This window comes from Pelodiscus sinensis, chromosome 3 (genome assembly GCF_052426305.1).
Source record: "Pelodiscus sinensis isolate ZL-2025 chromosome 3, ASM5242630v1, whole genome shotgun sequence".
Classification (NCBI taxonomy): domain Eukaryota; kingdom Metazoa; phylum Chordata; order Testudines; family Trionychidae; genus Pelodiscus; species Pelodiscus sinensis.
Genome location: NC_143054.1, coordinates 1,937,501 through 1,964,414, shown reverse-complemented (window position 1 = coordinate 1,964,414; position 26,914 = coordinate 1,937,501). Strand labels below are relative to the sequence as shown.

Sequence of the window (26,914 nt, the reverse complement as noted above, 5' to 3'; positions counted from 1 at the left end):
TTGGGACAAGGGAGAAGCTGTCTCTGGTTGTCTGTCTGTGTGTGGGGAAGAGTTTCTTCCTGTGTCTGAGGAAGGTGCCCCACCGCCTGTGTTGGCTGAGAGCAGGGCTGTTGTCCCAGAGTTGGGTCTGGATACAGAGAAGGCCCAGATGGGCGTTGGCTCTAAGTTTGTGTCTGCTGGGGAGGAGGATGCTGTGACTTGGGTAGAAATGAGGAGTAGAAATGGGGAGTAACGGTAGTTCGGAATAGGAAGCCTAGTCCAAACTACCTAGTCCGTGCCGCGTGTAGCCGCGCCGCACGGGGTTCGAACCAGCGGGGTTTTAAAAATGGCGGCTCCCCGCTTATGCAAATGAAGCCCGGGAAATTCAAATCCCGGGCTTCATTTGCAAGTGCGGTATGCATACATTACCCCGCTAGTTCGAACTAGGAGGGTAGTGCAGACAGACCCTGAGGGAGGTGCCAATGCCTGGCTTGGAGAAGGCATTCAGGAGAAAGCTCTGCCTGTAAAAGGCAGTGGCTTGTTGTGTGAGGCACTTGTTGCAGTGCCTGGCAGACAGAACTTGTCTGTTAGCAGTGACTCCACTGACTTGGGTTTAGGGAAACCCAGTGTGGATGGTGGTGGAGAAGTCTCAGAGGGACTGAGGGTTGTTCCAGATGAGGCAGGAACATCCAGAGAACTGGAGCAGGCTGCTAACCCAGTGACTGTGGGTGACCAGCTTGCTGGGAAGTCAGTGTGTGTGGGACAGGATTGTTCCCAGGTGAAGGAGGAGAGTGGGAAGTTAGTGTCTCAGATTCAGGAGAAGGGCTGGGTAGCTAAGTATGCAGAGCAGAACAGCTGTGTGGTCACTCTCCCTAGGATGCAGGAGATGGCAGTTACGCTCCCATCTCTGGACACTGTGGACACTCATACTCAATCAGGGAGTTTGATATCTGGTTCCATGTGGAAACAGAGGTTAGAGAGGGACAGAGGAGAGACTTGGGAGTCTACAGCTCACTGCTGTTACCCCACTGAGTGGGGGAAGGGGGAGAATTCCAGGGCCATTGTGAGCCAGGGAGTCACACCCAGCCAGCCCTTTGTCTTGGTCTGGCCAGAGGTTTCAGGCCTGGGGCCCAGAGGACAAGGGGGAGGGGCAGGACTTGCTTTGGCCAAGAAGATTTGCAGTTTAAACCTGAAGGACCAAAACTGCAATGGGGTGGGGCCAGAGAAGGGGCCTGTGATGGGCCAGTCCCGTCCCCCTGGCCACGCCCGGGCGCGCTGAGCGGGGAGCCAGTGGCCACATTTAAACGCAGCGCCGGCACACCTGGGGGGGAAGTGCCGCGCAGAGGAGAAGGGGCCGGAGACACCGAGGCGCTGCGAGGGGTGGACACGGCTCGCCAGAGGCAGAAGGGGGCATCGCAGGCCGGCAGCATTGGAGCCGGGGCGGCTGAACCCACGAGCGCCCCGCTCAGTCCCAGAGAAGACATTGGGCAAGCGGGAGGTGGCAACACAGAGCCACAGCCAGAACCGCCGAGGCCGTGGAGGCCCGAACGGAGGTGGGCCAGAAAAGGGGCACCAGCCGGAAGGCACCCGAATCCCGAGGAACCCCTACGGCTGGAAGATGTGACTAGCCCCCCCTTCCCGACCAGAGCACCGGGGCACGCCGCCGCCTAGATCCACGACGCAACGGGAGACCCAACGTCGCCGAAACAGTCTGTAATAGAGGTAGGAACGGGAGCCGGACGGGGTGCCCCGGCAGGAAGAGCGACTCCCGGCGGAGCCCCGAGAAGGGTGGCGAAGATCAGACGTCATGGTCCTTGCTAGCCAGGTAAAGGCCAGACGTCGCGCCCTTGGAATCCTGGGGGGACGGCACTCGGGAGTACGGGAGGGCCCGAGCACCCCTGCACTCCGCCCGTGGTTCGGGAGGCGGTTCGCCCGCAGGACAGCTATCGGATTGGAGGGAGCTAGACTTTGGGGAAAAGAACGGGGAACTCAAATGGGCCCTGGGCGAAAGCAGGAGGGTTGCGGTCATATCGGGGCCACCCCGGTATAGGGGAACCCTACCCCGCCCTGAAGGCCTAGAGTAAACCATCAGTGGCAGGGGGGAGCCCCTCCGTGAACTTAATGCGGGCCCGCCCTGCCCCACAATCCTTTGGGGTGAAGAGGGAGGGGGGTGGTCGACCCATAACAGGGCATGATGGAGAATGTCAATATACACCCAATATAGGATTGTTCTTGTTACTGATGTTAATTCTTGTAACCAATGGATTATTGTTGGAGAATTGTAACGGTATACAGTGTGCATGAGCTTATGGAAACACCATGTAATCTGTCCACAGATGTACCAAACGACATGTAAAGGGACATTGTGATGTTGCTATTTCATGGTTAATGCCTGTAACTGGTCTTGGAACTTCTTCTAGGACAAACAAGGGTCTGGCCAGAAGGTGCTGTGTGAAAAGGGAAACTGAGGCATGCCACCATTTTGTTTTCGTAGCAAAGTGCAAAGATGCCTACTCTATTTGGGATGAGAATACCTGCATTCACACAATGTTAATTGTTGTTCAGAGAATTGCCAGAACTGGCCTGCATAAATTTACTATTTTCTTCAGCTCAGAACAAGATCACCTGACTCACGTAGGGATCATGCTGCAAAAGCAGATCCAAGTAGCTGTGGTTCTTACCAAGTTCTACCTTGGGTTGGTGAGACAGTGCAAGGACATGGTTGTCACTAGGACAGACCTTGCAATAATGAAGCCTATTTTTGGTGAACTGGGTTCTCATACACTGATCCAGCTCTGTACTGTTGTTTCTAACATTGCGTGGGGAGGCCTGTGATGCCCTCAGTGATGTTACTGGCATCACTTCCTGCATCAATTTTGCGTTGGGGGTGTCACGTTACTAGATTTTGAGGGGAGCAGCCAGATCACTGCTGGACCCATGTTGGGGGGGGCGGGGGTTTGTTGGTCCCAAAAGTAGTATAAAGGGAGCCATGCGAGATGTTGAATAGAAGCTTACTGTCTGCTAATTTCATATCTGCTATTCATGTAAATGTAGAATGCTGTGTGGGAAGTTATAACTATGTATTTTGTGTGAGTATTAAATATTAAATTAGCAAGGCCCTGTGGGACAATGGAACTCAATGGGCCAAGGACACACCTCGGGAATAAGGAATGACACCTAAGGGCTACCAGCAGGGAGCACAGGGATAGGCCGCTGGCCAGGTGACCTGCTGCAGCCAAGAGGAGGCCAGGAAGGAGGTATAAAGATGCCATGTGGCTGACTCCATCTTGGTACTCAGCTCAGCTCTTCATCCCAGAGGCAGCAATGCAGGGATCGAAGAGCCAGGAAGACCTGTGGACCCATCCTGAAGCTAGGATGCGCAACAAGGACTTTTGAGCCAGCAGCTGTAACATCTCTGCTAGAGCCTGCATCGAGAACTGGGAGATTCGGTGCATGTAACGTACGATACTTTAGCAACCTCACTCTCAGGCTTTTCTTTACTGTAGTAATAAACCTCTAGGCTTTGTCTAGACTGGCGTGATTTTGCACAAATACTTTTAAAGGAAAAGTTTTTCCGTTAAAAGTATTTGTGCAAGACACCATCTAGACTGGCATGTGCCTTTGCGCAAAAGCATCCGTGCCAGTATAGACGCTCTCTTGCGCAAGAAAGCTCCGCTGGCCATTTTAGCCATTGGGCTTTCTTGCACAAGAAATTAACGTTGCCTGTCTACACTAGCCTCTTGCGTGAGAGGGCTTATCCCTGAGCGAGAGCGTCAGAGTATTTGCACAAGAAGCCCTGGTTTCGTACATTAGAACGTCAGCATTCTTGCGCAAATACTCGCGACCAGTATAGACAGGCGGCCAGATTTTGCGCAAAAGCATCTGCTTTGCACAAAATCATGCCAGTCTAGACGTACCCTTAGATGTTAAATGCTAAAGAACTGGCTCAGCGTGATTTGTGGGCAAGGTCCAGAGGGTAAATTGACCAGGGATCTGTGGCTGGTTTCTTGGAACCGGACAGAACTTGTTCGGGGTAGGTGGGATTGGGTGCTAGGACCCCCCACCTGTGTATAGGCCCGGGGCCATCTGGGGCACGGATATTGCTGGGGTGTTGGAGGGTTTTGCTCGGGAGGCTTCAGGCAGGCAGCTGAAGCGCTCTGTGGGACTGGTGTGTGGCCTGTTTGGAGAGGTCACCAGTCTGGGGGCTGTAAGGAGCCCCGGATTTGAGCAATTTGCCCTGAGCAGACGCCCTCAGCTGTGCCCAGACCCAGCCCAGCCCGTCACACCTGCAGAAAGGGATCTAGGGGGTCAGTGGGCTACAAGCTAAATAGGAGTCAGCAATGAGACGCTGTTGCAAAAAAAGCAAACCTGGTTCTGGGGGCATGAAGAGGAGTGTGGTGAGCCAGGCACGAGGAGTCGTTCTCCCGCTCTGCTCTGCTCTGCTCTGCGCTGGTTAGGCCTCAGCTGGAGTCTTGTGTCCAGTTCTGGGCTCCGCATTTCAAGAAAGATGTGAAATGGGGGGGCTGTGCACTCGCTGGTCGCTGTGCTCGGGCTGTGGGCGCCCCTCACTGGCTTGTGTCTGGGCACTGCCCAGCGGGGGTCACCCCTAAGCCGGCGGGGCTTCTCACCTCAGCGAAGGAAGGGGGTGGCTGCCGGGGGGCGGTGTGTTCCCTGGTTTGGGGAGAGGCAGTTTTTGGCTGGGAAAACACAAAGAGAGGAGACTAAGCTGAGTGCTGGGGGTGGAGGAGCCGGTGGACCCTGCCACTGTCACGTTACCGAATTTGAGGGAAGCAGCCAGATCACGGCTGCACTCATACGGGGGTGTTGGCCGCAAAAATGGTATAAAAGGGGCCATGTGGGGTGTTGAATAGAAGCTCACTGTCTGCTGATCCTGTGTGCGCTGGTCATGTGAGTGTAGAATGTCTGTGTGTGTAGGTAGGAATCTGTAATCTGTGTGGATACTGAATATTTCTCTGAATGTGGTTGAGCATTGGGCAGAGCCCGGCCTGTGGACATGCTAATCAGCGAGGCCCTGTGGGACAATGGCACTCAATGGGCCAAGGACACACCTAAAGCATGAGGGCTGACACCTGCAGGCTGCCAGCAGGGAACACAGGGATAGGCCGCTGGCCAGGTGACCTGCTGCAGCCGAGAAGACACCAGGAAGGAGGGATAAAGAGGCCACGTGGCTGACTCCATCTTGGTTCTCAGCTCAGCACTTCATCCCAGAGGCAGCAGTGCAGGGATCGAAGAGCCCGGAAGACCTGTGGACCCAGCCTGAAGCTAGGATGCGCAACAAGGACTTTTAAACCAGCAGCTGTAACATCTCTGCTAGAGCCTGCATCGAGGACTGGGAGATTCGGTGCATGTAACGTACTATCCTTTAATAACCTCACTCTCATGCTTTTCTTTCTTGTGATAATAAACCTTTAGATGTTAGATGCTAAAGGATTGGCTCAGCGTGATTTGTGGGTAAGGTCCAGAGGGTAAATTGACCAGGGATCTGTGGCTGGTTTCTTGGAACCGGACAGAACTTGTTCGGGGTAGGTGGGATTGGGTGCTAGGACCCCCCCACCGGTGTATGAGGCCCGGGGCCATCTGGGGCACGGATATTGCTGGGGCGTCGGAGGGGTTTTGCTCGGGAGGCTTCAGGCAGGCAGCTGAAGCGCTCTGTGGGACTGGTGTGTGGCCTGTTTGGGAAGGTCTCCAGTCTGGGGGCTGTAAGGAGCCCCGGATCTGAGCAATTCTCCCTGAGCGGACGCCCTCAGCTGTGCCCAGACACGGCCCAGTCTTTCACAGAGGAGACTAAGCTGAGTGCTGGGGGTTGAGGGGCCGGTGGACCCTATCCCAAGGGGTCTGAGGCTGCCTGGCCCGGACTCCTGCAGCCACCTCACGTCTGTGCTGGGCTGTATCCTGGAGGAGCAATAACCCTCCTGTTCTACTGGCTAGCGGAGTCTCATCTTCCTGCGGACAGGGGTGCAGGATCGGGGGGTAAACAACACACTGCCGAGGCCACGTGTAGTGATGGTGGGGCCAAACGCCTGGGGAGGGGCCACATGCAGGGCCGGTGGGGCTGACAGCACGGGGAGGGGGGGGCCACGTGCAGGGCCGGTGGGGCTGACAGCAGGGGGAGGGGGGAGGGGCCACGTGTAGGGCCGGCGGGGCTGACAGCACGGGGAGGGGGGGCCACGTGTAGGGCCGGCGGGGCTGACAGCACGGGGACGGGGAGGGGCCGCGTGCAGGGCCGGTGGGGCTGACAGCACGGGGACGGGGGAGGGGCCACGTGCAGGGCCGGTGGGGCTGAAAGCATGGGGAGGGGGGGGCCACGTGCAGGGCCGGTGGGGCTGACAGCACGGGGAGGGGGGGCCACGTGCAGGGCCGGTGGAGCTGACAGCACAGGGGGGGGGGGGGCCACGTGCAGGGCCGGTGGGGCTGACAGCACGGGGGGGGGGGGCCACGTGCAGGGCCGGTGGGGCTGACAGCACGGGGAGGGGGGGGCCACGTGCAGGGCCGGTGGGGCTGACAGCACGGGGAGGGGGGGGCCACGTGCAGGGCCGGTGGGGCTGACAGCACGGGGAGGGGGGCCACGTGCAGGGCCGGTGGGGCTGACAGCACGGGGAGGGGGGGGGCCACGTGCAGGGCCGGTGGGGCTGACAGCACGGGGAGGGGGGGGGCCACGTGCAGGGCCGGTGGGGCTGACAGCACGGGGAGGGGGGGGGCCACGTGCAGGGCCGGTGGGGCTGACAGCACGGGGAGGGGGGGCCACGTGCAGGGCCGGTGGGGCTGACAGCACGGGGAGGGGGGGCCACGTGCAGGGCCGGTGGGGCTGACAGCAGGGGGAGGGGGGAGGGGTCACGTGCAGGGCCGGTGGGGCTGACAGCACGGGGAGGGGGGGGCCACGTGCAGGGCCGGTGGGGCTGACAGCACGGGGAGGGGGGGGGCCACGTGCAGGGCCGGTGGGGCTGACAGCACGGGGAGGGGGGGGGCCACGTGCAGGGCCGGTGGGGCTGACAGCACGGGGGGGGGGGCCGACAGCCCAGGGGGAGGGCTTGGCCCTGGTGGGGACTGGCTGCTCGGGTACCCACCTCTATTCCTGGCTGTGCACCGCACCCGCAGGCTGGCAGGCGCGAGGACCGAGCAGTGGCAGCAAGAGCAGGAAGTGCTGCTGCGCTGTCGGAGGTGGGGGCGACAGTGGCGCGCCTTGGGCCATGTCATGTGACCACCCTGCCGGGGGCACCGCGGGACTCTGCAGTCACTGCGCTGGCAAGCGCACACCCCTCCCGTGGGACGGAGACGCGACGCCCGCAGAGCGCCCGCTAGAAACCGACCGGCAACCTGACACCGAGCCGCTGGGCCCGGCGGCCTAGCCAGCTTCCTGGCCACCTCACCGCCCAGTTAGCCAATCCAGACGCCCTTAACGTGCTGCCAAGAATACTGTGGGAGCCCGTATCCAGAGCCTTGCTAACGTCCAGGTAGATCCCACCCACGTCCACAGAGCCACTTACCTCATCACAGAAGCTAATCAGATGGGTCAGGCACGACTTGCCCTTGGTGACTCCATGCTGACTATTCCTGATCACTTCATAGAATCCTAGGACTGGAAGGGACCTCGAGAGGTCATCGAGTCCCGCCCCCCGCCCTCAAGGCAGGATCAAGCTCCGTCTACACCATCCCTGACAGATGTCTATCTAACCTGTTCTTAAATATCTCCAGAGAGGGAGATTCCACCACCTCCCTTGGCAATTTATTCCAATATTTGACCACCCTGACAGTTAGGAATTTTTTCCTAATGTCCAATCTAAACCTCCCCTGCTGCACTTTAAGCCCATTACTCCTTGTCCTGTCCTCAGTAACCAAGAGGAACAAATTTTCTCCTTCCTCCTTGTGACACCCTTTTAGATATTTGAAAACCGCTATCATGTCCCCCCTTAATCTTCTTTTTTCCAAACTAAACAAGCCCAGTTCATGAAGCCTGGCTTCATAGGTCATGTTCTCTAAACCTTTAATCATTCTTGTCGCTCTTCTCTGTACCCTTTCCAATTTCTCCACATCTTTCTTGAAATGTGGCGCCCAGAACTGGACACAGTACTCCAGCTGAGGCCTAACTAGTGCAGAGTAGAGCGGCAGAATGACTTCACGAGTTTTGCTTACAACACACCTGTTGATACAACCTAGAATCATATTTGCTTTTTTTGCAACAGCATCACACTGTTGACTCATATTCAACTTGTGGTCCACTATGACCCCTAGATCCCTTTCCGCCATGCTCCTTCCTAGACAGTCGCTTCCCATCTTGTATGTATGGAACTGATTGTTCCTTCCTAAGTGGAGCACTTTGCATTTCTCTTTATTAAACCTCATCCTGTTTACCTCTGACCATTTCTCTAACTTGCTAAGGTCATTTTGAATTATGTCCCTATCCTCCAAAGAAGTCGCAACCCCACCCAGTTTGGTATCATCTGCAAACTTAATAAGCGTACTCTCTATCCCAATATCTACATCATTGATGAAGATATTGAACAGTATGGGTCCCAAAACAGACCCTTGAGGAACTCCACTTGTTATCCCTTTCCAGCAGGATTTAGAACCGTTAACAACAACTCTCTGACTACGGTTATCCAGCCAATTATGCACCCACCTTATCGTGGCCCTATCTAAGTTATATTTGCCTAGTTTATCAATAAGAATATCATGCGAGACCGTATCAAATGCCTTACTAAAGTCTAGGTATATGACATCCACCGCTTCTCCCTTATCCACAAGGCTCGTTATCTTATCAAAGAAAGCTATCAGATTAGTTTGGCATGACTTGTTCTTCACAAACCCATGCTGGCTATTCCCTATCACTTTATTACCTTCCAAGTGTTTGCATATGATTTCCTTAATTACCTGCTCCATTATCTTCCCTGGGACAGACGTTAAACTGACCGTTAAACTGACCAAGTGCTTCCAAATGGATTCCTTGAGGATCCCCTCCCAGGGTTTTTCCAGGGACCGAGGTGAGGCCGACTGGTCTGTGGGTCCCTGGATTGTCCCTCTCCCCTTTGTGGAGATGGGCCCTACATTTGCCTTTTTCCGGTCGTCCGGGACCGCTGTGCCAGGCCGAGGGCAGGTCTGAGCTCCTGGGCAGCGCTCGCCCAGCACAGGCCTGCGCCCGCGATCTAAGGAGGGGGCAGAGTTCGCCAGCACAGCTGGCCCATGGCAGGAGCAGGAGGCGCCCAACACCCCACACATGCAATCCCCTCCCAGCTGGCAGCAGCTGGCTCTGGGCACATTCCAGGTGGCCCTGGGGCAGCCTCGTCCCGGCAGCATGGCCCCAGGGTAACTCTCATCGGAGGTCTGCAGTCGGACAGCCCCCGCCTCAGCTGCTCCCAAGGGCCAGTGGAAGCTGCAGGAGCCAGCCGGGGGTGTTTGGCAGCTCCTGCCGTGACCCCCAGCCCCTGCTGCCCCACAGCGTGTCGCTAGGCAGCCACCCGGCTTCCCATGCCCTGGGGAGGGCTTCGGCTCTCAGAGCGCTCCAGCTGCCTCCCCGGCCGGCCAGGCGGCCCACGGTGCTCTAGCTGGCTGCCCCGGCCCATGTCCCTGAGCTGCGGGGAGGGGCAGAGGCTGCCACAGGGGCAGCGCTCCACGGAGGCGAGCCAGGCTCTTGTGCCGCGTGCTGCATTTGGAAGCTCTGCCCCGCGTTTGTGTCTGAAGCTGTGGGGCTGGCCGGCCCCGGGAACGCAGGGTGGTACGTCACACGGCCAGTCCCGCAGGGACCGTGCAGCGAGCCCCCCGCACACGCTGGCTCGGAGGGGGCTGAAAGGAAGCGGGGCGGGAGGGGGGCACTGGCATCAGCAGCTCAAGGGTGGGAACCCACAGCCACCAGCCCGACAGAGTCCAGCCTCCCTTGTTCCTGCAGCTGCTCGAACCACGTCTGGAGACCTTGGCCCCGCAGCGGGGCAAAGGGCTCCCGTCTCACCATCGGGGACCCCGCAGGGGGCAGGCGGCGGGCCGGGCCAGGCACCCACGAGCCAGCCCGTCCCGCCACCGGCGCCTCGGCCGGCGCCTCCGCAGGGCGCAGCGCGGGCAAGTGCCTCAGGCCAGGGGTCTCCAGCATCTCCCCGGAGCAGGCTGGAGCGAGGGGGTTCCGGCAGCTCCCTGCGTGCCCCGCCTCTCCCCGAGACCCGCACGCCCTAGCCTGGCGGGACCTGCCGGCAGGCGCCTGGGGCAGCGCCCGTCTGCTCGGCCCCTCCAAGTCCCCGAGCGAGAGCCCCAAGGACACACCTGACCGGCACAGAACGGGCACTTCCATCGGTTCAGTGGAGGGGCGGCTTAGGTCCCAGCCAAGCAGCCTGGCCCCACTGCATGCTGGGAAATGTAGTCTCCAGAGATGCCACCTCTCCACGGAAGCTGTGAGCTGCAATGCAGAACGGGGTCAGCCTCTCGCCTGCTCTGCGCAGCTCTCCTGACTCCGCCCCTCACGCTGGCGCAGCCCCATGCCAGGGTGCCGGGTCCCTTTCGCCCTGCCCCGGAGCTGCTGCAGCCCCGGCACCAGCAATGGCCACTCTGGCTCTGCCGCCAGCCGGGCAAGGAGCCAGGCCCCCCCGCCCCCGCGGGCAGACTCACCTGGGCGTGTTTGCGCTTCCTGCCGGGCCGCCCGGCCTTCCTCGCCGCTGTGCCCGGCTCCGGCCTGTCGTCCTTGCTCCGGTTCCCCTCCAGCTCCTCTTCCCCCTGCCAGGCAAGAGAGCGCCCGTGAGCTGCCCCTCCTCTCCAGTCCCCCGGGTCTCAGGTCGGGGGAGAGGAGGGGGAGGGGGAGAGTGCCACCCTCTGGCTCTTGGTGCTGGGCGCCCCGGCTAACAGCTGGCCCCAAGCCCCTCCGGCCCCACTTCCAGCAGCCCCCGAGCTGGCCGGCCAGCGGGACTGGAGCCGGCTGGAAGGGGGCACCGGAGGGCTCCGCTCTGCCCGGCGGCTGAGCCCCTGCCAGGAGGGACTGGCTGCTCCGGGAGCGGGCTCCAGCGAGGGGACGGTACAAATGGGCGGAGGCCAGCGCCACCCCCGCCGCCTGTGCAAGGCCTCCCGGGGGGGCCGCACCGAGCCACCAGGAACGGCCCCTTCTGGGGAACCCCTGCCCTGGCCGCGGGGCCCACGCTCGGGATGGGAGCCTGCCCCACGCAGAGCAACCTGCCCCCAATGGGGCGCTGGGCCAAGCAGGCACGGGGCACGGGGCACGGGGCACGGGCCGCTCTGCCCCCCAGAAGGGCACTGGCCTCGCAGAGCCCCCAGCCAGGGGTAGGGGCCACGAGCAGACCTAGCCCCCTTCGCTCCCCCCGGCTGTGCGCCAGTGAGGGGCCCCGAGGCCTGCGGCCAGCCAGGCGCCTGGGGGGCTCCCCTGGTCGGACACAGTTCAGGGCAGCCTCTGGGAAGCCGCCCCCTCCCCCCACGACCAGGCAACGCCCCGCGCTCGTCCACGCCCCCCCCACGACCAGCCAACGCCCCGCGCTCGTCCCCCCTCCCCCTCACGGCCAGCCAACGCCCCACGCTCGTCCCCCCTCCCCCTCACGGCCAGCCAACGCCCCGCGCTCGTCCCCCCTCCCCCTCACAGCCAGCCAACGCCCCACGCTCGTCCACGCCCCCCCCACAGCCAGGCAACGCCCCGCGCTCGTCCACGCCCCCCCCACGACCAGGCAACGCCCCACGCTCGTCCCCCCTCCCCCTCACGGCCAGCCAACGCCCCACGCTCGTCCCCCCTCCCCCTCACGGCCAGCCAACGCCCCGCGCTCGTCCCCCCTCCCCCTCACAGCCAGCCAACGCCCCACGCTCGTCCACGCCCCCCCCACAGCCAGGCAACGCCCCGCGCTCGTCCACGCCCCCCCCACGACCAGGCAACGCCCCACGCTCGTCCCCCCTCCCCCTCACGGCCAGCCAATGCCCCGCGCTCGTCCACGCCCCCCCCACGACCAGCCAACGCCCCGCGCTCGTCCCCCCTCCCCCTCACGGCCAGCCAATGCCCCGCGCTCGTCCACGCCCCCCCCCACGACCAGGCAACGCCCCACGCTCGTCCACGCCCCCCCCACAGCCAGGCAACGCCCCACGCTCGTCCACGCCCCCCCCACAGCCAGGCAACGCCCCGCGCTCGTCCACGCCCCCCCCCACGACCAGCCAACGCCCCGCGCTCGTCCCCCCTCCCCCTCACGGCCAGCCAATGCCCCGCGCTCGTCCACGCCCCCCCACGACCAGGCAACGCCCCACGCTCGTCCACGCCCCCCCCACAGCCAGGCAACGCCCCACGCTCGTCCCCCCTCCCCCTCACGGCCAGCCAACGCCCCGCGCTCGTCCACGCCCCCCCCACGACCAGGCAACGCCCCACACTCGTCCACGCCCCCCCCACGACTAGGCAACGCCCCACGCTCATCCCCCCTCCCCCTCACGGCCAGCCAACGCCCCGCGCTCGTCCACGCCCCCCCCACGACCAGGCAACGCCCCGCACTCGTCCCCCCTCCCCCTCACGGCCAGCCAACGCCCCGCGCTCGTCCACGCCCCCCCCCACGACCAGGCAACGCCCCGCACTCGTCCCCCCTCCCCCTCACGGCCAGCCAACGCCCCGCGCTCGTCCACGCCCCCCCCACAACCAGGCAACGCCCCACACTCGTCCACGCCCCCCCCACGACCAGGCAACGCCCCACGCTCGTCCACGCCCCCCCCACAGCCAGGCAATGCCCCGTGCTCAACCCTCCTCCCCCTCACGGCCAGACAACGCCCCGCGCTCGTCCCCCCTCCCCCTCACGGCCACCCAACGCCCCACGCTCGTCCACGCCCCCCACCCACGACCAGGCAACACCCCACGCTCGTCCACGCCCCGACGACCAGGCAACGCCCCACGCTTGTCCACGCCCCCCCCACGACCAGGCAACGCCCCACGCTCGTCCACGCCCCCCCTCACGACCAGGCAACGCCCCACGCTCGTCCACGCCCCCCCCACGACTAGGCAACGCCCCACGCTCGTCCACGCCCCCCCCACAGCCAGGCAACGCCCCGCGCTCAACCCTCCTCCCCCTCACAGCCAGCCAACGCCCCGCGCTCGTTCCCCCTCCCCCTCACGGCCACCCAACGCCCCGCGCTCGTCCACGCCCCCCCCCCCCCACGACCAGGCAACGCCCCAAGCTCAACCCTCCTCCCCCTCACGGCCAGCCAATGCCCCGCGCTCGTCCACGCCCCCCCCACGACCAGGCAACGCCCCAAGCTCAACCCTCCTCCCCCTCACGGCCAGCCAATGCCCCGCGCTCGTCCCCCCTCCCCCCACGACCAGGCAACGCCCCGCGCTCGTCCACGCCCCCCCCACGACCAGGCAACGCCCCCCCGCTCGTCCCCCCTCCCCCTCACGGCCAGCCAACGCCCCGCGCTCATCCACGCCCCCCCCCCACAGCCAGACAACGCCCCCCGCTCGTCCCCCTCCCTCTCACGGCCAGCCAATGCCCCACGCTCGTCCACACCCCCCCCCACGACCAGGCAACACCCCACGCTCGTCCAGGCCCCCCCCCCACAGCCAGGCAACGCCCCGCGCTCAACCCTCCTCCCCCTCACGGCCAGCCAACGCCCCGCGCTCGTCCCCCCTCTCCCTCACGTCCAGCCAACACCCCACGCTCGTCCATGCCCCCCCCCACGGCCAGGCAACCCTCCGCGCTCGTCCCCCCTCCCCCTCACGGCCAGCCAGCGCCCCTCGCACGCTGCACAAGTGCTCTCCTATGCCCAGCACCACAGGCCCGGCGGTCTCTGCCTGGGAGGCTCCTGGGGCCCTGCGGCCGCACGCGCTGGTGGAACCGTCCCCCTGCATCCGCTCCTCGTGCCTGCGCTTTCTAGGGCAGCCTCTCTGTGCCCCCCCCACGGGCTGCCGCCCTCGCGCCCACACCCACTGTGCCCTGGGAGAGTGGCAGGCGCAGGCCCACGCGCCCAGTCCGGCTGCAAGGGGCCCTCCGGCTCCGGTAATCCGACGCCCTGCGGAACACGGGCCGGAGAGCCGCCCGCGGGTGGAGGCTCCGGTCGGGATTAGCTTTCTTCCGGGTGCTGGAAGCCGACGAGGCAGCCACCTGGCCTGGCCAGAGCTTTCTCCGCGGGCGTCACGCGCCGCTCTGCTGCCTCAGTGGCGCTGGCCCCGGGAACGCCGCTGCCTCTGTGCGGAGAGGCAGGGGCCCAGCGGTGCAGCTGTCCGGGGCGGTCGGACTCCGGCAAAGCAGGGGCTCTGGGCTGGAGCCGGCTCGGCACAGCTGTGGAGCCAAGCGCAGGCCTGACGCACAGGGATGGGCGCTGGACTCAGATGTGGTGCAGGCGGAGGAGGCTGATGGGGGGTGCCTGCATGCTGGAGCTGGAGGGGACGGGCCTGGAGACGGAAGGGCAGGGTTTGGTGCCAGCCGAGGGTGGGGGCAGGCACTAGGCAGGAGCGTGGGCACGCAGAACGCGGAGAGGTAGCGGCGGCAGCCGGGCAGGGGGCTAGAGGGATGCTCAGTGGGAGCCACGGGGCAGGCTCTGGCCCGCGGCCCCTGGCTCCAGCCCAGCCGGGAGAATGGCCGGGGAGAGGGGGCTGAGTAGAGATGGTGCAGGCCGGCCACACCGCGCAGCGTGAGAGAGAGGGAGCCACCCGAGCAGGGAGCAGACAAGAGCTGACCCCAGAGGTGGCCAAAGATGGCGGGAGGAGGCCGGGGCAGAGGCGTAGGAGTGTGGGGAGCAAGAGGAAGCGGGGGAATGTCTACACTGGCCCCCTAGTTCGAACTAGGGTGGTAATGTAGGCAACCCGAGTTGCAAATGAAGCCTGCGATTTGAATTTCCCGGGCTCCATTTGCATCTCGCCGGGCGCCGCCATTTTTAAATGTCCGCTAGTTCGGACTCCGTGCCCGCGGCTACACGCGGCACGGACTAGGCAGTTCGGACTAGGCTTCCTATTCCTATTCCAAACTACCATTACTTCTCGGGGTGGATCAGAGAGGTCCCACCGGCGGGCGGGAGGCACGGGGGGTGGATCAGAGGGGTCCCACCGGCGGGCGGGAGGCACGGGGGGGGTGGATCAGAGGGGTCCCACCAGCGGGCGGGAGGCACGGGGGGGGTGGATCAGAGGGGTCCCACCAGCGGGCGGGAGGCACGGGGGGGTGGATCAGAGGGGTCCCACCGGCTGGCGGGAGGCACGGGGGGGGTGGATCAGAGGGGTCCCACCGGTGGGCGGGCAGCACGGGGGGGTGGGCGGCACGGGGGGGTGGATCAGAGGGGTCCCACCGGCGGGCGGGAGGCACGGGGGGGGTGGATCAGAGGGGTCCCACCGGCGGGCGGGAGGCACGGGGGGGGTGGATCAGAGGGGTCCCACCGGCGGGCGGGAGGCACGGGGGGGGTGGATCAGAGGGGTCCCACCGGCGGGCGGGAGGTTAGCGCCCCAGACGACACACACCCCCCGCTTGCCAGTCCGGTTATTAGCAGCGGCTCTGCATTGTCAGTGGGTTAGGAGCCCGGCTCAGTTCCCCGGACAGGGGCTGTGGCCAGCCCACGCTGCTGCCCCGTGGCAGAGGCGGCAGCGCAGGGCGAGGGGCGATGGCTGGAGCTGGAAGCGCTGCAGCTCGTTCCTGCCGTGGCACTAGACTCCGGCGCCCTGACGCCCCAAAGACTCGCCGTGTCCTGAGCTGCCCAGAGCCGGGAGGGGCGCGAGGTGGCTCCCAGCCGGGGGCTCAGGCGGTACAAACGGGCAGCGTGGCGACTCCCTCCCGATGCTGATGAAGTGAAGGGGGGGAGCCCTGGCCACGGAGGAAGAGGTCTCTCGGGCCAGGCAGAGGACCAGCGGAGAGCAGGCCGTGGGAGGTCGTGTCTATTTCCCCGGGCTGCGAAGCAGAACCGCTCTGGACCGCTGTGCTGGCGCCGTGCGTGGCTCCGTGCCTGGTGCCAGCCAGCTTGCCACATCCCACGCCGGCCCCACGCGTGGCGGCCTCCGAAGGGCCCGCATGCGCCAGGCCAGTCCACGGGCTGGGACCCCCTTGGTGGAGGATACTGCAGAGGAAGGGGGCTCCTCAGAGCAGCTGCCCTGTCCCAACCAAGCTGCCCGGAGGCTCAGAGCCGGCAGGCGGTGCTGCACGCAAGGGGGGCGCAGAGAACGCAGCTGGCCCAGCCCTTGCTGCCTCCCCAGCTCCCCACAGTGCCCCAGAGGGGCCAGCGTCGAGGCGTTGGTGCAGGAGGCGGTTCCTTTCGGAGCAGGCTGCTGACGCGTGCGGGTGGTTGGCAGAGTCCCTCCGGGGCAGCCCCTGCTTGGCGTGCGCCCTGGTGCTCCCCGAACTCGCAGGCGGGCCCCAGTGGCCACTGGCTTCCACTTTCGCGGCTTGGCCACGGGGCTCTCTGCGAGGTGAGCGGCAGCGGGTACGCGCTGGCCTCTGGCCCAGCTTGGAGCCACCAGACTCCGGCTCTGGCCACGCGGGATTCCAGTAACTCAACGCCACGCTGAGGCCACGGCCCCTACCCAGCCAGCTCCGCCTGGGTCACCTCAGCTTCCTGCTGCTGCTGCTGCGGTGCAGGCCAGGAAGCCCAGCACGAGCTCGGCTGCAAAAGCCAAGTGTAAGGCTAGCAAGCCACAGGGCTCACCGGCGTCCCGGCGGCTGCTGCAGCGCAGGGCCCCACGCGCCGGCCCTGGGAGCCGTGCACACCGCGCCCAGCAGCGCAGGGCCCCCCCGCGCCGGCCCTGGGAGCCGTGCACACCGCGCCCAGCAGCGCAGGGCCCCCCCGCGCCGGCCCTGGGAGCCGTGCACACCGCGCCCAGCAGCGCAGGGCCCCCCCGCGCCGGCCCTGGGAGCCGTGCACACCGCGCCCAGCAGCGCAGGGCCCCCCCGCGCCGGCCCTGGGAGCCGTGCACACCGCGCCCAGCAGCGCAGGGCCCCCCCGCGCCGGCCCTGGGAGCCGTGCACACCGCGCCCAGCAGCGCAGGGCCCCCCCGCGCCGGCCCTGGGAGCCGTGCACACCGCGCCCAGCAGCGCAGGGCCCCCCCGCGCCGGCCCTGGGAGCCGTGCACACCGCGCCCAGCAGCGCAGGGCCCCCCGCGCCGGCCCTGGGAGCCGTGCACACCGCGCCCAGCAGCACAGGGCCCCCCCGCGCCGGCCCTGGGAGCCGTGCACACCGCGCCCAGCAGCACAGGGCCCCCCGCGCCGGCCCTGGGAGCCGTGCACACCGCGCCCAGGGCACCCCGAGCGCCCAGCAGAGCAGGAACCCCGCCGAGCGCCCTGGGAGCCGTGCACACCGCGCCCAGCAGCGCAGGGCCCCACGCGCCGGCCCTGGGAGCCGTGCACACCGCACCCAGCAGCGCAGGGCCCCACGCGCCGGCCCTGGGAGCCGTGCACACCGCGCCCAGCAGCGCAGGGCCCCACGCGCCGGCCCTGGGAGCCCTGCACACCACGCCCAGGGCTCCCCGAGCGCCCAGCAGAGCAGGAGCCCTGCCGAGGGCCCTGGCTGCCAGCAGGGTGAGCCGGCCACACCTGGCGCTCCGCGGAGCAGCGCCCGCCAGCGGGGGAGGCGTCTCCCAAGCGCACCCAGGCCAGCGGCAGGGAGAGGAGCCGCTCTGATTCCTCCAGCTGGGAGCTGACTCACCCCGTAAATCACACGGCCCCTCCTCCCCCTCAGGTTTAATGAACTGCTGAGCTGCTGGAGGGTCCCTGGACTGCCGCTGCCAAGCAACGCGCCACTGGGAGCCTTCCTCCAAGGAGAGTGGCTGCCTGCGCAGGCCTCGGCCTCCTCTGCTCCTTCCTCTGGGCTGGGGCCGAGCTCTTCCCGACCCGGCGCAGGCTGCTCTGCCCGGGGGGACGGCGTGGGGCTGCGGGAGGGCGCCGGCGCGGGGACTAACAGGCTAGCTCTTGGGAAAAGGCTCCCAAGGGGCCAGGACCTCGGGGCCACGGCCCCTCAGCCGGGCGCTTTCCCAGAGCACAGCCTCCCTCGCGGCTGCAGCAGGGCCCAGCTCAGCCCTCCCCACAGGCCTGCAAGGCCCAGGGCCCGGAGCAGAGCTTTTCTAGCATTCTGCCATGCCTGGGTAAAACAGCCCGGAGAGCGGCTCCCCGCCCTGCCGGGAGGGACAAGGCCTCCGCCGGCCCTTGGCGATCCCATCCCCTTGGGCCGCCCTGCCTGTTAGCGTGGCACCTCGCCTCCTCCCGCAGGCTCCTGCGCGCGGTGCTGCCCTCGGTCGGCGAAGGAGAGGACCAGACCCGCCGGCCTCGGCCCTCGCTGTGGGAGGAGCAAGCTGCCCGTCCCGCGCACCGCTTCACTGGCTACAAAAGCAGGAAGGAAACCCTCTGGCCAGTCCCTGGGACGACGCCTCGGCATTACCACGCCAGCTCCCAGCCAACCCACCCTGCCCGACGGTCCTGAGCTCCCCCCGCGCCTCGCGTCCTGGACCCACAGCTTCTGGCTGAAGCGTGGCACGTCTGGGGCACGTGCATCCCATCTGGCCTGGACGTGAGCCCGCGATGGAGAATCCTGCAACCCGGGGAACTCTTCCCCGCTGGATTCCGCTGACGGTGTCTTGCGCCGGCTTTCCTCTGCCTCTCCCCAGCCGCGGCTCTGGCAGGCTGGACACGAAGCTAGTGCACATGGAGCCGGGTAAACCCCGGCCGTGCTTACCAAGCATGGTGCCGCTCCAGAGTCCAGCAGGAGCCTGGCCAGAGGCAACGGGAGAGCGCTGGGCCCGTGCCGGGGAGCCGTTGCCCGGCCGTAGTGCGGTGCACTCGGAGCCCTCGGAGGCCCCCGCGGGGGTGCTGAGACACCGCGCTGCGGCTCCGGAACGCCCTGGTTCCACCAGCTTGGCGGCAGGGCAGGGCGGGCGCCGCAGCCGTTTCACTGTCTGCCAAACGCTCTCCGACGGGCCAGAGTGATGAGCACAGGTGTGGCTGGTCCCGGCCGCCGGAAGAGCAGCAGATCCGGGTGCTGGCTCACCAAGGCCGGCTGCACCAAGCCTCCAGCCCCACAGGCACCCAGCTTCCGGGTGGGCGAGTGCCCAGCGAGAGCCCAGGCGGCGCTGGCCCTGTGGGAGCCGCCGGGATGGCAATGGTCCCGAGGGCAGAGGCCGGAACCGAAGCGCACTGCCAGCAGAGCCCTGCCCGCGCGCCGGGGGGGGGGGGGGTTGCATGAATTTCCCCACTATGGAGACAGGACCCAAAGCCCTGGGGGTGACACACTCGGGGCAAGAGGGACACACGACCAGAAGTAAAAGGTGTCATGTGACCCCCCCCAAGGACTTTTCCCACCATCCTCCTGCCAACAGGGATTAGTTGGCCCCCACCAAGCCCCCGCATGCAGCTCTCCTGCAGTCGCATTACCCCATGTGCGGGACATTGACTGGGGGGGAGCGTTTCCTCCCATGAGCACAATGGATTTTGTGTTGTGCACCAGTCCTGAGTTCATGGGGCTTGTTTGGACGCGCCACTGTGGTACCCACGTTATTAATAAATATCGGATAAACCTCGACACACCTGCCCTGCCTCTCTCCTCTGGTGCTGGTCCCTCCCCTGCGGGTGTCTGCCCTTCTGCTTCACCCCAGAATCCCCTGGCGCCTGCACCTTCCCTTACCCTGCACCCTCCTGGTGCCTCCCCCTTTGCCCTCTTTTTCCCTGATGCCCACCCCTCACCACCCTCTGCCCCCATGCCCCCCATGCCCCTGTGCCCTCACACATGCCTTGCTCCATCTCTGCCTTCCCCATGCCATCCCTTCTTTCAAGCCTTCTCCCAGCACCTCCCCTTCTCCTCTCCCAGCATCATTGTCACGTTACTGGATTTAGAGGGGAGCAGCGAGATCACGGCTGCACCCATAGGTGGGGGTGTTGGCCCCAAAAATGGTATAAAAGGGGCCATGTGGGGTGTTGAATGGGAGCTCACTGTCTGCTGCTTCTGTGTGCGCTGGTCATGTGAGTGTAGAATGTCTGTGTGTGGGTAGGAATCTGTAATCTGTATGGAGACTGAATATTTCTCTGCATGTGGTTGAGCATTGGGCAGAGCCCGGCCTATGGACATGCTAATCAGCGAGGCCCTAGGGACAATGGCTCTCAATGGGCCAAGGACACACCTAAAGCAGGAGGGTGACTCATACCTAAGGGCTACCAGCAGGGAACACAGGAATAAGCCCTGGGCCACGTGACCTGCTGTAGCCAAGAAGACACCAGGAAGGAGGGATAAAGAGGCCATGTGGCTGACTCCATCTTAGTTCTCAGCTCAGCACTTCATCCCAGAGGCAGCACTGCAGGGATTGAAGAGCCCGGAAGACCTGTGAACCCATCCTGATCCTAGGATGCGCAACAAGGACTTTTGAGCCAGCAGCTGTAACATCTCTGCTAGAGCCTGCATCGAGGACTGGGAGATTCGGTGCATGTAACGTACTATCCTTTAACAACCTCACTCTCATGCTTTTCTTTCTTGTGGTAATAAACCTTTAGATATAGATTCTAAAGGATTGGCCCAGCGTGATTTGTGGGTAAGGTCCAGAGGGTAAATTGACCAGGGATCTGTGGCTGGTTTCTTGGAACCGGACAGGACTTGTTCGGGGTAGGTGGGATTGGGTGCTAGGACCCCCCACCTGTGTATGAGGCCCGGGGCCATCTGGGGCACGGATATTGCTGGGGTGTCGGAGGGGTTTTGCTCGGGAGGCTTCAGGCAGGTGGCTGGAGCGCTCTGTGGGACTGGTTTGTGGCCTGTGTGGAGAGGTCTCCAGTCGGGGGCTGTAAGGAGCCCTGGATTTGAGCAATTCGCCCTGAGCGGACACCCTCAGCTGTGCCCAGACCCGGCCTGTCACAATCATCCTGTCCCCCTCTCACTGACACCTGCCCTTTTCCTCATTCTCTCAACTTGGCCCCCTGCCATTTGTCTCTCCTGCCCCCGTCCCTCGGTGCCTTCCCCTTTCTTGTCCTGCCCTGCCCCCTCCCCTCAGCACAAGCCCCTTCCTCTCTGACCCTTCCCCCTATTTTTCCCTCCTCCTCCAGCAGCCGCCAGCTGGTCTGCACGAGTTCTAGGGCCGCCCTGCCTGTCGCCCTTGTGGTGCTCCCCCTGCTCTGTCTCGCAGCCCCCTTTGGGCCACAACCCCGCAGTCTCCCCAGCACCTGGCGCCTGCACCGGGGCCGACTCGGAGGGCTGCCAGGTGTCCGGTTTTGGAGCCCTCTGTCTGGTAAAAGAAAGCCAGAAAATACCCGCCACGTGCAATGCCTGGTACTTGCGGGTTCTCCAGCTGAAGCCTGGCGGCGGGGGAGTGGTTGGCGGGGGGGCGATCGGCTCTGGGACTCTCCAGTGGAGTCTGACGCCTGGGGGAGGAGAAGCCCCGTCCCTGAGCATGTGGAGCTGCAGCGGGGTTACCAGGTAGAGCACCCTCAAAAACACCGGACACACTTGATCGTGGACCAGGGGAGGGACTGGGGGGGGGATGGCAGGGAGGAAGGGGGGAGGGAAGCAGAGCTGGTGGGGGGGTCGGGGCCGCAGGGCTGGCCAGGAGGAAGGGGGCCTGGAAGTAGGAAGCAGAGCTGGGGGGGGCGTCAAGGAACGCCGGGTTGGCCGAGAGGAAGAGGAGGGGATGGGAAGCAGCTCTGGGGGGGCGGAGGCCAGCTGCCCTGCCCCCGACCCCGGCCCCCCCCTCCCCGGACCAGCCGCACTGCCCCCGACCCCGGCCCCCCCTCCCCGGACCAGCTGCCCTGCCCCCAACTCCAGCACCCCCCTCCCCGGACCAGCCGCGCTGCCCCCGACCCCAGCCCCCCCCTCCCCGGGCCAGCTGCCCTGCCCCCAACCCCAGCCCCCCCCTCCCCGGGCCAGCTGCCCTGCCCCCAACCCCAGCACCCCCCTCCCCGGACCAGCCGCGCTGCCCCCGACCCCGGCACCCCCCTCCCCGGACCAGCCGCGCTGCCCCCGACCCCAGCCCCCCCCTCCCCGGGCCAGCTGCCCTGCCCCCAACTCCAGCACCCCCCTCCCCGGACCAGCCGCGCTGCCCCCGACCCCAGCACCCCCCTCCCCGGACCAGCCGCGCTGCCCCCGACCCCAGCCCCCCCCTCCCCGGGCCAGCTGCCCTGCCCCCAACTCCAGCACCCCCCTCCCCGGACCAGCCGCACTGCCCCCGACCCCGGCACCCCCCTCCCCGGGCCAGCGGATTGGCCCCAGCCCCCCCTCCCCAGGCCAGCCACCCTGCCCCCAACCCCAGCCCCCCCCTCTCCGGGCCAGCCACCCTGCCCCCGACCCCAGCCCCCCCCTCCCCGGGCCAGCTCCCCTGCCCCCGACCCCAGCCCCCCCCTCCCCGGGCCAGCTCCCCTGCCCCCAAACCCAGCCCCCCCCCTCCCCGGGCCAGCTGCCCTGCCCCCGACCCAAGCCCCCCCCTCCCCGGGCCAGCTGCCCTGCCCCCGACCCAAGCCCAGCCGCGCTGCCCTGACCCGACCCCCCACTAGCTGCGCTGCTCCCGACCTGGAGTCCACTTCCCGCCCGCGGTTCAAACTCACGTCCGGCCGTTCTGAGTGGCCAGGCCCGGCGGGAGTCTCTCTGCTCGGCGCCTGCCCAGGCCATGCTGCGTCTCCCCCCACTTCAGGGGTGCGCCATGTGCCCAGGCTCAGGGTACGCTCTGCCCTGCGCGTCCCCTGGTGCAGAGCTGTGCTCTCCCCCTCACACTGGTATGTCTGCCATGCAGGGGTGTGCACGTCCCCTCGTGCGTGTGCACGTCCCAGTGTGTCCTTGGATCACGGGCTCACACTCCTGTGCGCCCCACAGACGTGCTCCTCATTAAGGGTGCGCGCACACAGTCTACAGCGGGGTCCCTGGTTCAGGGGTGTGCAAAAACACACACACACACACAACTCCATGGAGGTGGCCCAGGTTCAGCGGTGCGCGCGCGCGCACACACACACACACACACACAACCCCGCGGAGGTGTGCATGGTTCAGGGGTGCGCACACACACACACACACACACAACCCCGCGGAGGTGTGCATGGTTCAGGGGTGCGCGCACACACACACACACACACACACAACCCGGCGGAGGTGTGCATGGTTCAGGGGTGAGCGCACACACACGCACACACAACCCCGCGGAGGTGTACATGGTTCAGGGGTGCGCGCACACACACGCACACACAACCCCGCGGAGGTGTGCATGGTTCAGGGGTGCGCGCACGCACACACACACACACAACCCCGCGGAGGTGTGCATGGTTCAGCGGTGCGCGCGCACACACACACAACCCCGCGGAGGTGTGCATGGTTCAAGGGTGCGCGCACACACAAACACACACACACACACAACCCCGCGGAGGTGTGCATGGTTCAGGGGTGCGCGCACACACACACACGCACACACAACCCCGCGGAGGTGTGCATGGTTCAGGGGTGCGCGCACACACACACACACACACACACACAACACCGCGGAGGTGTGCATGGTTCAGGGGTGCGCGCACACACACACACACACACAACCCCGCGGAGGTGTGAATGGTTCAGGGGTGCGCGCACACACACACACACACAACCCCACGGAGGTGTGCATGGTTCAGGGGTGCGCGCACACACACACAACCCGGCGGAGGTGTGCATGGTTCAGGGCTGCGCGCGCACACACACACACACACGACCCGGCGGAGGTGTGCATGGTTCAGGGCTGCGCGCGCGCGCACACACACACACACACACACACAGCCCCGCGGAGGTGTGCATGGTTCAGGGCTGCGCACACACACACACACACACACACACCCCCGCGGAGGTGTGCATGGTTCAGGGCTGCGCGCGCACACACACACACACACACAGAACCCCGCGGAGGTGTGCATGGTTCAGGGCTGCGCGCACACACACACACACACGCGCGCACACACACTCACACAACCCGGCGGAGGTGTGCATGGTTCAGGGGTTCGCGCGCACACACACACACACACAACCCGGCGGAGGTGTGCATGGTTCAGCGCTGCGCGCGCACACACACACACACAACCCGGCGGAGGTGTGCATGGTTCAGGGCTGCGCGCGCGCACACACACACACACACACACACAGACACACAACCCGGCAGAGGTGTGCATGGCTCAGGGCTGCGCGCGCGCACACACACACACACACACAACCCCACGGAGGTGTGCATGGTTCAGGGCTGCGCGCACACACACACACAACCCGGCAGAGGTGTGCATGGTTCAGAGGTGCGCGCGAACACACACACACACACACACACACACACACACACACAACCCCGCGGAGGTGTGCATAGTTCAGGGGTGCGCACACACAACCCCGCGGAGATGTGCATGGTTCAGGGGTGCGCGCGCACACACACACACACAACTCTGCGGAGGTATGCATGGTTCAGGGGTGCGCGCACACACACACACAACCCCGCGGAGGTGTGCATGGTTCAGGGGTGCGCGCGCGCACACACACACACAACCGGGCGGAGGTGTGCATGGTTCAGGGGTGCGCGCGCGCACACACACACACACACACACACAACCGGGCGGAGGTGTGCATGGTTCAGGGGTGCGCGCGCACACACACACACACACACAACCCGGCGGAGGTGTGCATGGTTCAGGGGTGCGTGCGCGCGCACACACACACACACACACACACAACCCCGTGGAGGTGTGCATGGTTCAGGGGTGCGCGCACACACACACACACACACACACACACAACCCCGCGGAGGTGTGCATGGTTCAGGGGTGCGCACACACACACACACACACAACCCCGCGGAGGTGTGCATGGTTCAGGGGTGCGCGAACACACACACACACACACACACACACACACACACACAACCCGGCGGAGGTGTGCATGGTTCAGGGGTGCGCGCGCACACACACACACACACACACACACAACCCCGCGGAGGTGTGCATGGTTCAGGGGTGCGCACACACACACACACACACACAACCCGGCGGAGGTGTGCATGGTTCAGGGGTGCACGCGCACACACACACACACACACACACACACAACCCCGCGGAGGTGTGCATGGTTCAGGGGTGCGCGCACACACACACACACACACACACACAACCCCGCGGAGGTGTGCATGGTTCAGGGGTGCGCGCACACACACACACAACCCCGCGGAGGTGTGCATGGTTCAGGGGTGCGCGCACACACACACACACACACACACACACACACACACACACACAACCCCGCGGAGGTGAGCATGGTTCAGGGGTGCGCGTACACACACACACAACCCTGCGGAGGTGTGCATGGTTCAGGGGTGCACGCACACACACACACAACCCCGCGGAGGTGTGCATGGTTCCGCGGTGCGCGCACACGCACACACACACACAACCCCGCGGAGGTGTGCATGGTTCAGGGGTGCGCGAACACACACACACACACACACACACACACACAACCCCGCGGAGGTGTGCATGGTTCAGGGGTGCGCGCACACACACACACACACAACCCCGCGGAGGTGTGCATGGTTCAGGGGTGCGCGTACACACACACACAACCCCGCGGAGGTGTGCATGGTTCAGGGGTGCGCGCACACACACACACACACAACCCCGCGGAGGTGTGCATGGTTCAGGGGTGCGCGCGCACACACACACACACACACAACCCGGCGGAGGTGTGCATGGTTCAGGGGTGCGCGCGCGCACACACACACACACACACACAACCCCGCGGAGGTGTGCATGGTTCAGGGGTGCGCGCACACACACACACACACACACACACACACAGCCCCGCGGAGGTGTGCATGGTTCAGGGGTGCGCGCACACGCGCACACACACACACAACCCCGCGGAGGTGTGCATGGTTCAGGGGTGCGCGCACACGCACACACACACACACACACACAACCCCGCGGAGGTGTGCATGGTTCAGGGGTGCGCGCACACACACACACACAACCCCGCGGAGGTGTGCATGGTTCAGGGGTGCGCACGCACACACACACACACACACAACCCGGCGGAGGTGTGCATGGTTCAGGGGTGCGCGCACACACACACACACACAACCCCGCGGAGGTGTGCATGGTTCAGGGGTGCGCGCACACACACACACACACAACCCCGCGGAGGTGTGCATGGTTCAGGGATGCGCGCGCACACACACACACACACACACACAACCCGGCGGAGGTGTGCATGGTTCAGGGGTGCGCGCGCACACACACACACACACACACACACAACCCGGCGGAGGTGTGCATGGTTCAGCGGTGCGCGCGCACACACACACAACCCCGCGGAGGTGTGCATGGTTCAAGGGTGCGCGCACACACAAACACACACACACACACAACCCCGCGGAGGTGTGCATGGTTCAGCGGTGCGCGCGCACACACACACAACCCCGCGGAGGTGTGCATGGTTCAAGGGTGCGCGCACACACAAACACACACACACACACAACCCCGCGGAGGTGTGCATGGTTCAGGGGTGCGCGCACACACACACACGCACACACAACCCCGCGGAGGTGTGCATGGTTCAGGGGTGCGCGCACACACACACACACACACACAACACCGCGGAGGTGTGCATGGTTCAGCGGTGCGCGCACACACACACACACACACAACCCCGCGGAGGTGTGAATGGTTCAGGGGTGCGCGCACACACACACACACACAACCCCACGGAGGTGTGCATGGTTCAGGGGTGCGCGCACACACACACAACCCGGCGGAGGTGTGCATGGTTCAGGGCTGCGCGCGCACACACACACACACACGACCCGGCGGAGGTGTGCATGGTTCAGGGCTGCGCGCGCGCGCACACACACACACACACACACACAGCCCCGCGGAGGTGTGCATGGTTCAGGGCTGCGCGCGCACACACACACACACACACACACACACCCCCGCGGAGGTGTGCATGGTTCAGGGCTGCGCGCGCACACACACACACACACACACAACCCCGCGGAGGTGTGCATGGTTCAGGGCTGCGCGCACACACACACACACACGCGCGCACA

The 26,914-nt window shown here is 65.2% G+C and overlaps 1 protein-coding gene across 3 annotated transcripts in view; it reads right to left on the bottom strand.

Annotated features, from left to right (window-relative positions):
* Positions 1-26,914, bottom strand: part of DNMT3A (DNA methyltransferase 3 alpha) — a 184,281-nt gene that overhangs the window by 128,806 nt on the left and 28,561 nt on the right. For all 3 annotated transcript variants that reach the window (XM_089776945.1, XM_089776946.1, XM_089776947.1), the window contains exon 3: positions 10,588-10,692. In XM_089776945.1, the coding sequence (XP_089633071.1) occupies positions 10,588-10,692 (105 nt within the window). The remainder of the gene's footprint in view (positions 1-10,587; positions 10,693-26,914) is intronic.